The 16,309-nt window shown below is 44.1% G+C and overlaps 1 protein-coding gene across 5 annotated transcripts in view; it reads left to right on the top strand.

Moving 5' to 3' along the window:
• LOC137784531 (TGF-beta receptor type-2-like) overlaps positions 1-15,795 on the top strand; it is a 41,953-nt gene extending 26,158 nt beyond the window's left edge. For all 5 annotated transcript variants that reach the window (XM_068575288.1, XM_068575289.1, XM_068575290.1 and 2 more), the window contains exons 2-7: positions 1,019-1,160; positions 2,031-2,221; positions 5,354-6,126; positions 6,817-6,958; positions 13,398-13,522; positions 14,597-15,795. In XM_068575288.1, the coding sequence (XP_068431389.1) occupies positions 1,019-1,160; positions 2,031-2,221; positions 5,354-6,126; positions 6,817-6,958; positions 13,398-13,522; positions 14,597-14,776 (1,553 nt within the window). In that variant the 3' untranslated portion in view covers positions 14,777-15,795. The remainder of the gene's footprint in view (positions 1-1,018; positions 1,161-2,030; positions 2,222-5,353; positions 6,127-6,816; positions 6,959-13,397; positions 13,523-14,596) is intronic.
• Positions 15,796-16,309: the final 514 nt, after the last annotated feature.

Raw genomic sequence — 16,309 nt, 5'->3', positions numbered from 1 at the left:
CCCTTCAACCCATTCTTGATCCTGGGAAAATTGGAATATCCTCTTTTTAGGATCCTTTCCAACTCTTAAAGCCTCAAAATCCACTTTCCACTCATACTTTTATGTGGCTGAGAGGACTCCCTCTGGTAAAAGGAAAAATCTGAGAAGACAGGAGATATTGTTCACCTTTTTGGCTGCTCTGTCTCTCATTTCTGTGCCAAACAGCGGTATGCTGCCTGACAGATTTTTATCATTAAAAGCCTCTCAATGAGAGGACAGACTGCGGTCAGAGAGTTTCTCTACTAATACAAACACTCGCCAACACGTACACACACACACACACACACACACATTTCTTTCCCTCTCCAAACACACATAGACAGCAATACATAATGCCGTCCTGCCTGTTTTTTTTTCATCTTCATGAACACCTAGATGGGGCGCCGACTCATCGGTTCGACAAATTAGAGACTCCTCGGCGAGGAGATGCATCCGTGTTTCCTTTGTTTGTTGTTCTTGCCTGTCTGGCAGTTGTCTCCTTAGATGATCATGAAACCCACAGGCACTCATCACACAATCCTGTCTGTCTTACTGATATGGGGCTGCCTGCCGGCGAAGACAAGTCTGAACAAGACCAAAGGAGGTGGATGCCACCGTGCGCTGCTCTTATTGTGCCGACTTCACAGGGGGATAAATCTAGCCCCATCCCCTCCCCCAGGATGAAATAGTTTGGATTTTCCAGTGGTTTGGTTGAATATCTGCATGTACTTATCAGCAAATTCTCCAAAACTCCAACTCTTTAATTACATTGAAATGTTTTCATGCTGATAAATATCATGTATTTTCATGTTATGGATCATCACGAGGCTGTGTTGTGTTTCTGAATTCTTTTTAATGTCATATGCTGCCTATTTAACCCAATATCGTATAAGGAAATTAGTCTTGAGTCTATTTTTTTTATTTTTTACAGATTTCACTGAACCTCTTTTGTGTACACAACTCACAGTTTTCCCTCTCTCCCCTGACCCCTTTTTAACAGGAGCCATTATAATGAAGCCAAAAGTACTGTGCAAGTTCTGTGATGTGCGGGAGACCAGCTGCACAGGTAAAGGGAGCTGCAAGGCAGCGTGTGATATCACATCCATCTGCCTCAATGACGAAGACGTGTGTGTCAGTATCTGGTAAGTGGCCGCTCATCGAAACTCTCATTTCTCTACGAAGGAAAGCCGGGGTTATGAGAGTGGATTTAGTTGCGTAAAGTGAAAGGGAAAAGAGCATTTTACAAAATTCCCACCTTGTGTCATACTACATTTACAAAAAGAAGTGAGGCAATGAGGGCACAATGGATGCTCTTTTAATAATCAAATCGTCCTCCCTCATTTCCTCCCGGGAGCCCTTAAATGTTTTCCTCTACGTGACGTTTCCCTTTGAACACGTTCATTCAGCGAATCTTGTGAAGGCCGACGGCTCAATCACAACGGCACACGAGCGCATTAACATCCTTCATTCAGCAGCAAATCTGACTCAGAGCGTGAGAAGCAGCAGGAGGCCGATTTGTGTTGGTGTTAAAAGCTAAAAAAGCCGTGCCGTTTCTCATTATATTGTCGATGTTGCGGGGCTTCTCTGAGCCGAGGTCAGCAGAAAGCTAATGGCACATAGACAGCAGCACCTCTTTTAAAATGATGCTGCCCAGCAGGGAAGACACATTTAAATGTATATATTTGTGCATGTTCAGGGTTTTCCTTGTTTCCTGTTTTCCAATGTTATTCCAAGAATCTCGCCATTTGAGAACGTGACCTCTGTATTGCAGTAATTTCCATAATGCTGAGACTGTGCACTGCTGCAAGAGACAAATATCCCATTCACAGCTCCCACTTTATCACTGTACTGCTTATACATCGTAATATTTGCACAACTGGAGACCTGCCACTAGTGCCTTGTTCTATGATAATACAGATATCTGAAAAGGAGACTGCATTGTCGAAACATCAAGACTACATACAGTCCAGTAAATGGCACTCTTTTCTGTGTGCTTTTTTGTCATTTCCAAGGAGGAATACAGATGACAATCTCACCATTGATACAGTCTGCCACAACCCATCTCAGAAGCTGCATGGCCTGGTCCTGGAGGATTACAACAACAGCAAGTGTGAGATGAAAGAAATAAAGGGCATGGGCTCGCTGTTCTTTATCTGTTCCTGCTCTGAGGACGAGTGCAACGAGCACGTCTTCTTTAACTCCTGTAAGTTACCACACACTTATTTCACCCACTAATCCTATATTTTGAACCACTCTTAAGCCTTGTGAGTTTCTTCAACTAATGTATTTTCTTTTCGATTGTGCCTTGTTGTTGTGAGGGATAATATAATTGTGATCTGGTAAGATCCACCTGCTCCGGAAGTACCACATTAAACGGGACATATCATGCCCATTTTCAGGTTCATACTTGTATTTGAGGTTTACTACTAGAACAAGTTTACCTGCTTTAATTTAAAAAAAGAAAATCTTATACCACCGTATAAATATACCTGTATTCCCTCACCGTCTGAAACGCTCTGTTTTAGCACTCGGCTCTTTAAGCCCTCTTTCTGAAAAAAAAGTCTTGTCTTTATTGGCTTGTGAAAAAAATCTGGTGCACCTTTTGCAGAGGCAGTTCTTACGCTGTAAAGATACTGAGATGGCCGATGGCGGCGTATATTCTAATGAGTCTGCATGTAACGTTGGAAGAGTGGCCACATCGAATGGCTTGTTCAATCGCGTGTTTTTAGCCCACAAACTGAACTGGGTTGTCTTATTTCACAGGCTGGGGTTGGAAGGCACTCCAGCTACTCAGACTGTGATGCAAGCTTAGCTAAGCCAAATAGCTGCTGACTAGCCTTACACTGAACAGACAGGAGTTGTATCGCTTCTCACGTCCAACATTTGGTTAAAACTTTTTTTTTTAAAGCAAATAGGTGTATTTCCAACAATTTTGACTCCTACTCCTTTTAAGTAGTACACAGTTCCACAAGTTCCTTATTTGGCCATCTCTTTTGCATTCCTCCAAAATTGAGTCGTCCAGTAACACTGTTTGATGTATGTAAAAATGGGACTCTGGTTCTTACATCTGTACTGCATAACATGGGTAACGTCATCGTCCTCGAGGATAGTTTCTATCAGCTTGTCATGTAAGGCGTCACGCACGAACGCAAACGCGTGTGCACTGCAGTGCTCTCCAGATAAGTGATTACAAACAGGTTTGGACGGACATTAGCTTGTAGGCTCCAGTTACAACACTGGCCCTGGAATCAGATGTATTTTGACGACAGCATCCAGGCAATAATAACACAGAGGTACACTTCTGAGACCTGGCTCTGCACAAGGAGCCAAATTGAAAGCATCTGCCCCGTGAAAACCACGTAATGGAAATGCATTCCCTTACTGTCGAGAATGTCTGCGCACTGTCTGTGACTAACATGAGACGGTGTAGTAATAAAGCAGCTCTGGCTAAAAACCACAGAAGAACAATGCCAGTAAATTAGGGGAAATGTAGCTCTTCCTCCTCTAGTGACCATTGTTCCACTGAAAAAAGCAGTTTGCCTGACCAAGCTTTCACTCTTTTCCCTTAACTGAGAGATGCATTTAGGAAAGCCAATACTTAAGTTACAGGAACGATAAGTTGTTTGTCACATACCAGTTGAAATACCTTGGAGTTGTTATTTAACAGGGAACCCTCTTTGCACACCAGCGCTTCCCGGACCAGTGGGCTGAGCGGGTGTTTTTTATTAATGAAACCAGAAATACATTTACAAAAACTATTGGAAATGGCAAGGAGAATACAAAAGGAGAACAAGAAGTTTGCGCTTGGCTGTAGTAAGCTTAGCATAAAGTATTGAAACCAGGAAATGTCCCTGTTCAAAGGTAACAAAATCTATCTGCCGGACATCTGTTTAATCCTTCAAAAAAACAGTGTTTCTTGAATGGGAGCAATGATTTTCTGGAGTCTGAATTCATTGAGCTTTATTTTGTTGGAGATTGTGTTACTTTTGGACAGAGCTAGCTCCAAAGGCGAGCTGTTTCCCTAAAAAAATTCAACTTCAGGAAAATCTTGAATTAAGGAGGTTGAACCCGTATTTAATTGATATTGAAATGGTCATTTTGGGGGTGAAGTATTCCTTTTGAGGGGAGGCTTTTTGCTAAAACTCAGAGTCCACGGGGCACAGTGACAGGTTTGTTGTGAGAAAATAGTTTCTCACTGTGAAAATAAAAACAAACTGCAGGCTGGAGCCATGTTGAGGATTTCAGACATGTGGTTTCCTGTTTCGAAAAAAAATGAGAGAGAACTAGAGGGATTGACCGGGCAGTCTGCTGGATGCCTTCCCCATGCGTCCTCCTCCCTTATTTCAGCGCAACTGTGCTCCTCACATCTTCACTTGTCTTGAACATGAGTTTTCCTACCAGTTCTTCAGCAAAATTGGCTTTGAAGCTGTTGCGGTCTCAGATTTTGAAACCAAAATCTTCAACTAGATTAAAACAAATAAAGGCCTGTAGCAGCTGCTAATTGTTGAATATTTAGGAAAATTGTGTGCCAGGCGGTTTAGCAACGAGACAGTATAAATGATTTAAATTTAGAACTCATCAAACTGTGGACCAATTTGGGTTTTCTTGTTTAGTATGTTATGTCTGGTGATATAGCTTTTATAGGTCTGTTTATGGCAGCAGCTTAAAAAAGCTGGAGCATAAACGCAGCACAAGTATAAACTTTCACTGTTTGCCAAGAACCATAGCAGCTCCCAGACACACAAATTATAAGAATACTATAAAGAGACACAATATGTGGTGTGGGTCAGGGTTGGAGCACTTTGCATTTGTGGCCCAGACGCTAACTTTAGCTTTCTGATGCTTTTAGACATTCCACTGGGGCGGCTCAGGTTCCTCTGCTGCTCTGAGAATATTACTTTACTCTTACATAAGCTGCTGATAGGAGGAGACAGAGTTTGAGCTGGATTGCTTTTGTATTTTTGAAGACTGATTGTTTAACGGTAATGCTTATTACATAAAAAGTGAAAATACATCATCATTTTTTAAATGATACGGAAAGAAAGAAAAATAAAATCTCACTTTTTAAACCTATTTTGAACTAAACCAATGTGGTTGACAAATAATATCCGTATTGTTGCTGTTCTGGAGCTTTTGATCACATAACATGAACTTGATCAGCAGGTGGAGTTTGCCCTTTGTCATGAAATGGTTAAAATTTCCTTTTTTTAAGTGCGTATGTCACATTTTAAAATCATGTGACCAGTGTTTATTTAATTATTTTCACAATTTAAATTTGTCAACTATCATCTGGGTGTCTTCATCATCTTAAATCCTCTGTCGTCTGTTCCCTCAGACATGGATTCCCAGGTGGTGGCGGTCATCTTAGTGAGCCTGGTGCCTCTGCTGGTTATGGCGGTCGTCGTCATCAGTTCCTTCTACTGTTATCGGGTCTACCGCCAGCGGCAAGCCAGCTCCAAGCGCAAGAGGGGTCGCCGGGGCTTCAGTGACGCTCACGCCATCATGATTGACGACGAGGGTTCAGACAGCAACTCCACGCACGCCAACAACCTCAACCACAACACGGAGCTGCTGCCCATCGAGCTGGACGTCCAGGTCGGAAAGGGACGCTTTGCGGAGGTTTACAAAGCCAAGCTGAAGCAGGGCTCCTCAGGCAGCGAGGAGCAGGGCTTCGAGACGGTGGCCATTAAGATTTTCCAGTACGAGGAGTATGCCTCCTGGAAGAACGAGAAGGAGATTTTCTCAGACGCGGACTTGAGGCACGACAACGTGCTTCACTTCCTGACAGCAGAGGACAGAAAGGCACTGAGGCAGTGCTGGCTGATCACGGCTTACCAGCCGCGAGGGAACCTCCAAGAGTTCCTGATCCACCACATCGTCAGCTGGCACGACCTGTGGCAGCTGGGGGGTTCGCTAGCGCGCGGGGTGGCGCACCTTCACAGTGACCACACCACCTGCGGCCGCTACAAGGTGCCTATCGCGCACAGGGACATTAAGAGCTCCAACATACTGGTGAAAAGCGACCTGACCTGCTGCCTGTGTGACTTCGGCCTCGCCCTCCGCCTGGACAACGCTCTGTCTGTGGATGAGCTGGCCAACAGCGGGCAGGTAAAGCCTTCTAATCATGCATTTGGAAGATTTTGGAAGATGGCCGTTCCCTGCCATATCTCTAATAGAGCCGAGCAATCAATCAAACTTTTAATTTCTTGCCCTCATCACACAGGGAGGGACACCATCTCTAAATATTTGGCACCCTCTATATCTTGGCCCCAGATGGATAGGGCTGATAGAAATCATGTCGTAAGTGTTCTGAGGTGCTCGCTCTATTATAGTTGCAAGAAAAACAGGCTTGATTGATTCTTGATGGACTCATTACGCTGATGTAATAGGCGAGAGTCATACTAGACTGCGTTATAAAATGACTCATTATAAAAAAGGGCCTCACCCCACACTGCGCAGCACAGCTAGTGCATTGTAAAGCCCTTATTGCATTTTAAGGAAGCGCCAGCGAACACTATTTCCAAGGTGGTAATTAATATGAAGACAAGAGACGTGTTGTTGAGCTCAGAGTTACCTTTTTGTTTTTCCAATTAATTTCTACATCGAACGTGTTTTGATTCCGATGAATATGATGCGATGATTTACTACGGCCCACATTTACTCCCCCGTCACTTGATTAATGCAGGTAAATAACTCTTGCTGCTCAGATGCTCTACGTGGCTGGGCTTTTTCTTTCAACTGAACAACTCCTCTGTGTCCTCAAGGATTTCAATGACATGGACATCTGTCTTTTCCCAGGTGGGTACAGCCAGGTACATGGCCCCAGAGGTCTTGGAGTCCAGAATCAACCTGGAAAGCATTGAGTCTTTCAAACAGGCCGATGTTTACTCCATGGCTCTTGTGCTGTGGGAGATCATCTCCAGGTGCAACGCAATTGGAGGTAAGATGTGGTCAGACGCAGTGCTGCTGGTATTGTCTCCTCTAAAGCGAGGTGTGCCAAAAATGTCAAACCATACTGCATCGACCTCCTATAGGTTTTTTTTTCTGTGTTTATCATGATCAATTGTGTTTTGTGGACTCCTGCTTTAAACATGATAAAGTAGCATGCTACCCTCACTGTGCACACAGTAAACATCACATGTGACCTTTAGCTAATAATAGACCTAACCAAGTTGTCCTTGGTAAATTAGAGATCAACCCGGGCCGCTGAATTTAAAGGAAATCAATAGAAGAACTGATTGATGAAATCCCCTATGAGGCCTGTAAATATCCTCAGAAATACTAAAAGAAAAATAGCTTGACCTCCAAAATAAAAAAAACGGGCACATTGACTGCTTCACCAATCAGGGAGCTGAGTGACCAACTCCAAGTTCACCTTCCAGATGTGTGACACTGCGCGCCAGGACTAACGCGTGCGTGTCTCCCACGACCCATTTGTCACCGTGGGAACGAAATCCAAAAGTGTCAAACGCACAATCCATCTTGTAGGAGTCTCAAGGATCAGCCTTCACTTCACTAATGTACCGTTACTTGTGTTTGTCATTCTGTAGCGAAAACAAGGCCAGGATATGTGCAAATAATAGAAACGGGCGATTATCTGAAGGCAAACCACAGGGCAGTATTTCATTTCGACACTCAAGTCGTTTGTTTTCACTTCCTTTTAGTGTCTCTGTGGTCCAGTTTGTTTCTGTGTCTGCTCCTGTCTCCATTGTGTCAGGGCGCTGATTGAAAGCCGAGTTCGGGCATGAGCGCTTCTACTTTGGCGTTTTCCTGTTTTTGCCCCCGCGACCACCCCATAGGGGGCCCTCCTTCAAGTGTATCGCGCAGTTACGCTGCCCAAGAGTCCTCTGAAGAAAAGAAACATGGCAGATTTACCCACAATCCCCCTTGCTTTTCTTTCCCAGCAGCAGGAATATGTGTGCCTTATGGGTACACCTTTATGAAAAGAAAATAGACTATTTCCTGTTTTTGCAAAGAACACAGCCCCCGCGGCACACTGTTCTTAGACTCAAGTTGTCAGTATGGATGTTTCCTTTATATGAGGATGTTTTGTGGCTAGCGTCTCCTGAGAGCGGACCAGACCGGATGCACAGTGGTAGAGATGGACTAAACGAATCCAGGCGACGTTAGTGTGGCTTCTTGTGGTTTCCTCCTGAGGGCTTTGAGGGACAACGGCTTTATTCATCCGACTCATCCTCCTCCATCCATTTCGTTCATTTGTGGCATTTAGGATCTTGACAAACAGGAACACACTGTACACGGCCAAAAACATTTCTTTTAGACCCAGTTCAAATGTTAAGCCGAGTGTCCCTGCACTTAAAACTTCAGCTTAGTTTCTCAACATTTTTCTGTCTCTTTCTTCCTACCCTTGGGCAGGTGAGGCAGCAGTTAATCACCCTCCCACTGCACCGAAACGCTGCAGAGGGGGAGGGGTACCCGTCCCTAGAATAGTGACAAAAGATGGAAGCAGCTGGAATAACTTGTGTGTTTCTCTGTAAATGTCTCTCCACTGTCCACCCACTCACTGAGACCATCAGAGAGGCGAAATCTGGGGGCGTAAGGGATCTCACGCACACGCCTGTTTAAACAGGGAGGTCAATCTAGCAGCAACGGAAATTACATTTGATATAACCCAATTTTTGGGACTAGATATTTGCATGTAGGTTAATTTACTTAAATGGGTTCAGCTGCTGCTCCACATTAACATCCGGTAACTCTAATTTGCCAAATGATTTGAGTCTTTGGATGATGACTGCAATTGACAGCTTGAAGCCAGAACTTCCACCGTTATGTAAAACTGTTCTGTTTTACATACAAAATGTCTCTTGTTTTTATTTGCATACTTGCTAAGGTAATCGGACTGCATTGCTTTTGTATTGCGATACTTGGATTAGGTTACTGGTGACTTATTTAACGGGTAATAAATACATTTGAAAAGTTCCCCTACCAAACCTTGGCAAAAACCCAAAGAGACGTTCCCACATTGAACGGTTCCAGCATTGCATAAACGCAGCTGGCTTTCTGCCTCGATAGAGGAAGGTGGAAAAAAGGAGCGTAAATGAGATGCAGTAATTTCGTTTTGATTCACTGGCAGCAAGAAAAAAAAACGATCTCCTCCTCGTGGATGGTACGCTGGCAGAGATGTGCTATTGATTCTGCAATCAGAGCGCCACGAGAGTAAAGCTGCTGTGAGTTTCATGCTTTCCCCGCTTGCTGGCCTCTTGTTTTTCCTGAAGTTGCCAAGTTGTCCGTGGAGGTTGGTGAATCACTAATGACACCCCGAGAACTCGCCTCCTTTTGAGACAAAATATGAACACCTGGGCACATTCAGAGTGACACATCGCAGGGCGTCGTGAGCGCGGCTGGGGTGAAGCTCCCACCCCCCTCCCCTACCCCACCCCGTGTGTGCCTGTGGAGGACAGATGTCTGATCAGCGCTCTGCGTCTCAGTGGCAGGCAGCCACGTAGCCACTCTGTCACAGTTCCTGGGGCCGCGGTCTGATCTGAGATCTGCCAGGCGAGAAGAACACAGCCGTCTGTCGACAGCGCCAGTCAGCCAGCCATGAGCCGTCACTCTGCTTTCTTTATCTTCCAAGACTACGGAGACAGAGTGGGAGAGAAAAACGGAGATCCGCACACCTCGTGGAGAAGCAAAAGCTGGATTTAAGGCGCAGGCCTTTTTTTTCTTCTTTTTTTTTTGTCTCTGCCTCAGTTCTCTGAATTTTCTCTTCTGTATAATTTAGCTAGTCCAGATTTATGGCTTGGAAAGACTATGAGTGCGTTCCTCGGCCGGGCGGGGCCACATAGGGGAATAATAGTGGAGTGGTGTTGAATGTGGAGCTTCAGACGGAGAAATGCCTTCAGTCCCTTGAGGGAGAGGTTGGGCTAGACCGGAGAGGAGGAGAGGTTAGGGCAGCTGCTCTCCAGATGTCAGAACATCAACTCCTCCAGGACCGGAGGGCCTGATGGTCCTGTGTGGGTGTGTGTGGACAAATGTAGGATTTCAAACCACTCAATTGTAGATGAACTGGGGACACAATGCGTGTGCCCAGTTTGGTTTCACTGAGGCGGCATCCAGCGCGAGTAGTTGTCGTCTTTAATGGGCTTGGGTGAAGGCGAGGGCATGTATCGGCCAGTTAATGGTAGGGTAAGCCTCCGGGGTAAGGCATTGCCATATGTACGAATGTGAGCTCTGCAAACGTGTAATGCACATCCATCTGTACCAAATGACTTTTAACAACCTGCGAGTTACACAAAACAAGTGTCGGAGCCGCCGCAGCCTAATGGAAACCAGCAGAGGCAGCTGGGAGTGGATTAGCCGGGCTGTTGTTGCAGCCTCAGACAGACTTTTGGGAAACGGACATTGTTATTGTGATCACATTACTAATTTATTTCCTGGCAAAGTCAGTGCCGATCTGGATTTTCCTTTTTTTTTCCTGCATTACTGATGTGTTTAGGATAAGGCTTTCTGTTATTCTTTAATATAAATATAGATACTTTTGTAATGTTGATGCGCAATTAGACAAATAATTTACAGAAGGGCAGCAGAGCATTCTCAGCAGAAGCCAGTGTACATTTAGCTTAGCTCATTTAGCATGGTTCATGTTTGTCTTTATGTTAGTTTCTGGTCCCGTTTGGCTTGCTGGTGCAGTTTGAACATCGATCCCTAAACCTACAGAGCCGGCATCAAAGCGGCATCAGTGCAGCACGTGGTCGCTCCCTAAAGGACATGAAAGAAGCCGTACAGTCATTAGCGTCGGAAACATGGCTGAACCGTCATGGATTTCGCCAGCCTGCCGTTGGAGCTAAATTGAACCGAATTTCTGTTGGCAGCCGATTCGCAGACAGTTTCTACAGGCATGGCTGACAACTGGCATGGAAAGTAGACATTTAGGGTGGTTTATGTGCTTGCTTTGCAAAAATTCACATCACTACATGTCAGCTGTCGTGGGAGACGCAGTGTAAGGTCCTCATTGTTACTGAGCTGAACTTGTTATATTGCTTTGCAGAAATCTTGTCAATATGCACTATGTGACTTTTGCGAACCACAGCATTCCTGGCTCGCCCCGTGTTGTCTTTTCAATAGTTTTTGCTTGTTCAGAGTTTAATTTAATGTTTTCCTAAAAAAAACAACATCTTTTCCTTTTTAGAGCAGGATTGGCCAATCTTTCCATCCTGGAATACACTCTGTTGTTAGCACAGCAAAATGCTCAGTAGTATGATTCATATATTTTGAGCCCATTGTTTGGAGACGAACACATAAACATGTTTGCCCAAAGTGGATTTTCAGGCCAGAACGAAGTTTAAAAACTCCCTCTGACCCGTCAAAACAAACTATTGACTGACGGTTGGGTGGTTGGGCGGGGTTCTGTTCTCCCAAACCAGAGCAAGGGAAAGAAAAGAGTCTGTGCAACAGTCTGTGTCCCAGAAGCCTCTGATTCCTCTCTGGACGTCATAGCTTCCTGTGAGTGTCTTTTCACCATGTGTTTAAAAGAGTGACATGAGGCTGTCCTCTGCTTCACCGTACTACAAAGTGGACGGTCCTTTCTGGTAGCTAACACTTTATATATATATATATATATATATATATATATATATATATATATATATATATTGCATCAGTCCTGTTAACTCTCTGGGACAGATTTCCACATGGCAAAAAAATAGGACATATGTGTAAGTTGCTTTTTATTTTGTGTCTGCGGCACGTGCGTATTTAGAGCAAAGTATACTGAACTATCCACCAGCTAAATGCACAATCAGTGACTGTGATTGCCTTGTATGTGTATTCTTTGAGTATGTGAGTCCAGCCTTAGCTTCATATTTACGCTTTTAACTGACGAAACTACAGGAACACGGTTCTACGAAAATAAAATGTAAATGCAACATCCAAATAATAAAGTCAAATACTATAATACTCTTTCACACGGCAGCCATTTTGACATGTCATAGCAGGGAAGGCGCAGGTGTCACATTGATTACAGTCCTGTTCCACGGTCCTGCTCTCGTGCAAGCTGCTCACTGGAATGTGTGTGACCTCCTGGAAAGGGACCATAAGGAATGTCATTGCCTACACCTGTGTTTACCCTGCAGTGACTTGTCAAAATGGCTGCTGTGAAAAAGGGGCCTATTACGAGCAGTTCTGCTGCTCTACGTATCACTGTGTATTCTAGCTTGATGACACTAAATACCAGCAAAAGCACTTCGCTGTAAGTAGTTTCACTGCCGCACTGCACATTTGTTTTTGATTCCCGTCGTCTGTGCTGGTCATCAGTTCTACGTGTCTGACTTCTTGAGTAAAAAGAGTCATGAAGAGTTATTGTGCAACAGCACATCTCATTGCACGCAGTCGGGTTTCAGCTCACAGTTAAAGCAACAAAACGCCGCCATGGAAATACTCAAGAAGTACATATCTGTCTTTCTAAGGGGTGAGGGGGAGTGGGGGAGGATTATGAAAGGTATCCATTCTGAAGTGATTGCCACACATGTGAAGAAACACAGTGTTCAACAACAGTGACGGTCAATGTAAAAGCTTTCCAAGAAGTGTAAAATAATGAAGTGGGAGTTGTGTTATCTGTTTGCCGTTTGAAGGCTTTTGTGTGTCTTTGTAGAGGCGTCCTCCACTATTTCCTGTCCTGGTCTTCTTTTTAATTATTGAAAATCCACTTCACACGGCCACGTGCCGTCAGAAGGCTTTTCCTTATCTCTGTGGTTTCTCTGAAACTTGTGTTTTCTTTGTGCGAGTCCTCCACGCTTCAAAGCGATTTTGATTTGTTGTTTAACTCGAAGGATGCATTAAATCCACGCGTTTTCTATGGAAACTCTTGACCTACGGGTTCTGGGCGATATCCTCCACGTCTGTGCTTTTTAAATCTAGCCCTGGGTAAACTCAACTGTTAAATTGCTTTTGACAAGCACTCTGGATTTTGTTGTGTAAGAGAGAGCCGACACAAAGCCAGAGCTGTGTTGGTGAGATACTTTAAGCCTGTCAACGCTGAGGGTAAAAAATATAAAAAAATTGATAATAATAAGTGTGTCTCTTCAGCAACTCTTCCCCTCGGCCTCTCTATCAGCAGCACGGGGTTCTTTAGTTGTTTGTGCTGCTTCGGTGCTATTTAAAGTTTGCAACCTGCGGTTTTAATTTTGGGCGCACAGTGAATCCTCTGAGCGGTTGTTGTTGTTGTGGATGTGTGCGCTGTGGGGCACTGCCATCTGATCTCGTCTTTATTCAACGGAGCCGTGTCTTTCAGTAGATGGGGACTCGTCTCTGGGCGTGTTGCTTGTATAAAACAACCAATGCTCACCTGTTGGGTACGGTCACGCACTAATTATTCTCTATGTATATTTTCTGTGTGTGTGTGTGTGTGTTTGTGCGCGCAGAGGTGAAAGAGTACAAGCCACCCTTTGGGAACCTGAGGGAACACCCGTGTGTCGAGAGCATGAAGGACAGCATCCTCCGAGACAGAGGAAGACCTGAGATCCCCGACAGCTGGATCAACCACACTGTAAGAGGCAACACACACACGCACGCGCAAGGTCCATGACATGTTTTTAGTCGTGCCTACAGATGCAAATCTGCTGTTGAGCCAACCCAGGCTCATTTACATTGATGCTGTTCCATGTGTCCATGCTTATTGTATGTGCACTGTCCCCTATAAATAATCAAGCTAATGAATACATAAACAAGACCTGTTGGACGAGCTACAAACTGAAATGTTTAGTATTTGTTGTTAAGATGCACCAGAACAAAGAAATGTCCATCCCTTGCTCTGTTATTAAAGAGCCCATGAGTAGCATTCAGACGGCTCGATTAACAGAAATTAAATGAACTACTCCTAATTTTGTTTTCATTAGTGTATATTTACCGGAAGCTAAGAGTCTGTGTGTGTGTTTTTTTTACATTAAAATAAGCAGTTTAGAACTACACAAACCATGTTGCACCGCTACGTTTCTACAGTAGCCCAGAGTGAACAAACACTGGCTTTAGAGAGAGCTTTTTGCTTTCACAAATACCTGAAGGCCTCCGTAGATCAAGGGGAGCAGATGGTATTCAGTTGGTTGCAATCTGCAACGCCACTAAATCTTACACACTAGGAAGTTTTTTTTTTGTTCCATCAGTGTGTCTTTAGTGTTACAGTAACAGTACCTTGCAGAGTTTTTGACCTCCATATTCCTGCCAAGGGCTTCACACTGCAGGAAAGACGACTACAAGTGTGTAAACATAGATGTAAACAATGTACAGTTTAAATAATTACATTTTTACGGGTTTCTTGAGGAAGAGCAGTCAACACATTTCTTACACCTCAAGGTGTTAACGCTAAATGTAAAGATTACTTTTGTACTTGGCATTTATGTTTTTGTATTGTTAAAAGCAGTCTACTAATTCTTTCCATTTGAACAAATGTAATGTCAATTTGGCATTAAAACCTTAAGGAAGGGAGGATTCATTGCAGCTGCTGTAGTTAGTCTGCTGGTATGCACTCAAATACACGTGAACATTCGTGGCTTCAGCTCCAGGCGATGATATTCTGTCTGTATTATTGACTGATTATACGTGGGCTCCACCGCTCCCCGTGCAGGGCATCCAGATGGTGTGCGCCTCCATAGACGAGTGCTGGGACCACGATCCGGAGGCCCGGCTGACAGCCCAGTGTGTTGCCGAGCGCTTCGGCGACATGGAGTACCTGGACAAGCTGTCGGATCGCTCCGACTCGGAGGAGAAGATCCCCGAGGAAATCTTGATGGTGGATGAGAAGTAGAGCTCGACAGAAACACTGCCCCCACCAGGGCGGCACAGGAACTACAGCCACGCAGCTGGGAGAGAGGGAGGGAGACCTTCCAGTGGATGCAGTGTTCGCTCCGGGTTCGTCAGGAATGGATCCGAGCGGCAAACTGGAACGTCACGCCGATGAAACGGAACTGATACCAGAGATGGACTTCCATACCGATCAGAGCCAGCAGGACTATGAACTGGTGGATGTGTTTTCTTCTTCATGCTTCAAAGACTGGATCAAGTTATAAACAAACAGGGAAATTGCATTATAAAGTTTTTTTAACCAAATGCTATTTGCACTTTATCTATTATCTATGCACAACAAAAGATCTATATTCAGTGTCTTTGTTAAATTTGACAATACATTTCAGGAATATGACATAAAGGGACAGCTTGTTTTTAGAAAAGAGCGTAAAAGCGAGCAATGTAATATATCGAGACGGTTAATAACACTAATAGCCTCCTGATAGCTTCCAGATAAACTTAAACGTTCTCCGAGGTGGCCTTGTACCTCGGATATATGTCTGTGGGATAGTATTCAAGGTGGTCGCATCATTTCTTGTGACTTGAAATGGAAATTACCCACGGCAAAGAAAACCCATACAGGGCAGAGAAAGCTGATATCTTATCTCAAGGACTATGATTTATGAAATAAAAACAGCAAATTTAGTTGGAAAGGTGTGTGTGTGTGTGTGTGTGTGTGTGTGTGTGTGTGTGTGTGTGTGTGTGTGTGTGTGTGTGTGTGTGTGTGTGTGTGTGTGTGTGTTCATCTATGTACTCAAGAGTCTGGTCTCGGTTTGGTCAATCAGACCAAGAGAATAAAGGGAATAGAGACGTTTCTAACAGACTCTAAACAGGAAGTGCCATTCTGCTGCTTGTGTATATGCTATAAAAGCTGAACTAGACATGTGATAGAAAAGATAATTCTGCTCCTTTTAATTCTGATCAGTCTTTTTTTTGTTTTTTGTATAAAATTGTAAAGCCATAATTAAAAGTGTACAGGTCTCAGTGTGTCAGTTTGGTGTTTTTAGTACCATCCAATTGCTTTGTATTGTGACATTTGGTGCCACGTATTCCCCTCAGGGTGACATGATTGGCATCGACTGTTGATTTTACATTGTGAAACATCTGATCGGCTTTACGGCCTAAGAGAAAGTTGCAGCAAAAAGAAGCACAACGATAACCCATATCCTCGATAACCGCTGTACTTAAAGCCCAGTTATGTCTTTCTAACATTTCATCAAATGACTCGCTCCTAATGTTGCTAATCCTGATCATCCTCCAGAGAATCTGAAGACATCTGAGCAGCTTTATACTCCTAAGTCACTCTGGCAGTCGCCCACGTATAGAAAGGTGTGGGCAGTCACCTCCAGCATGGTTGCTTAGCTGCGCCTGGAAGGAGTGTTTTGTTTTTTTATCCAACATCTAAGTAAAAGCACTAATACTTGACTAAATAATACTCATTCTACCTGTAAATGAGTGTGTAACAATAAGAAATGCACTGAAAGTATAATGTGAT

Source organism: Clinocottus analis, unplaced genomic scaffold (genome assembly GCF_023055335.1).
Source record: "Clinocottus analis isolate CAN_PGR_092001 unplaced genomic scaffold, fCliAna1.0.p SCAF_14, whole genome shotgun sequence".
NCBI lineage: Eukaryota > Metazoa > Chordata > Actinopteri > Perciformes > Cottidae > Clinocottus > Clinocottus analis.
Note: the sequence above shows the minus strand (reverse complement) of the source record. Positions and strands in the feature narration are given on the sequence as shown.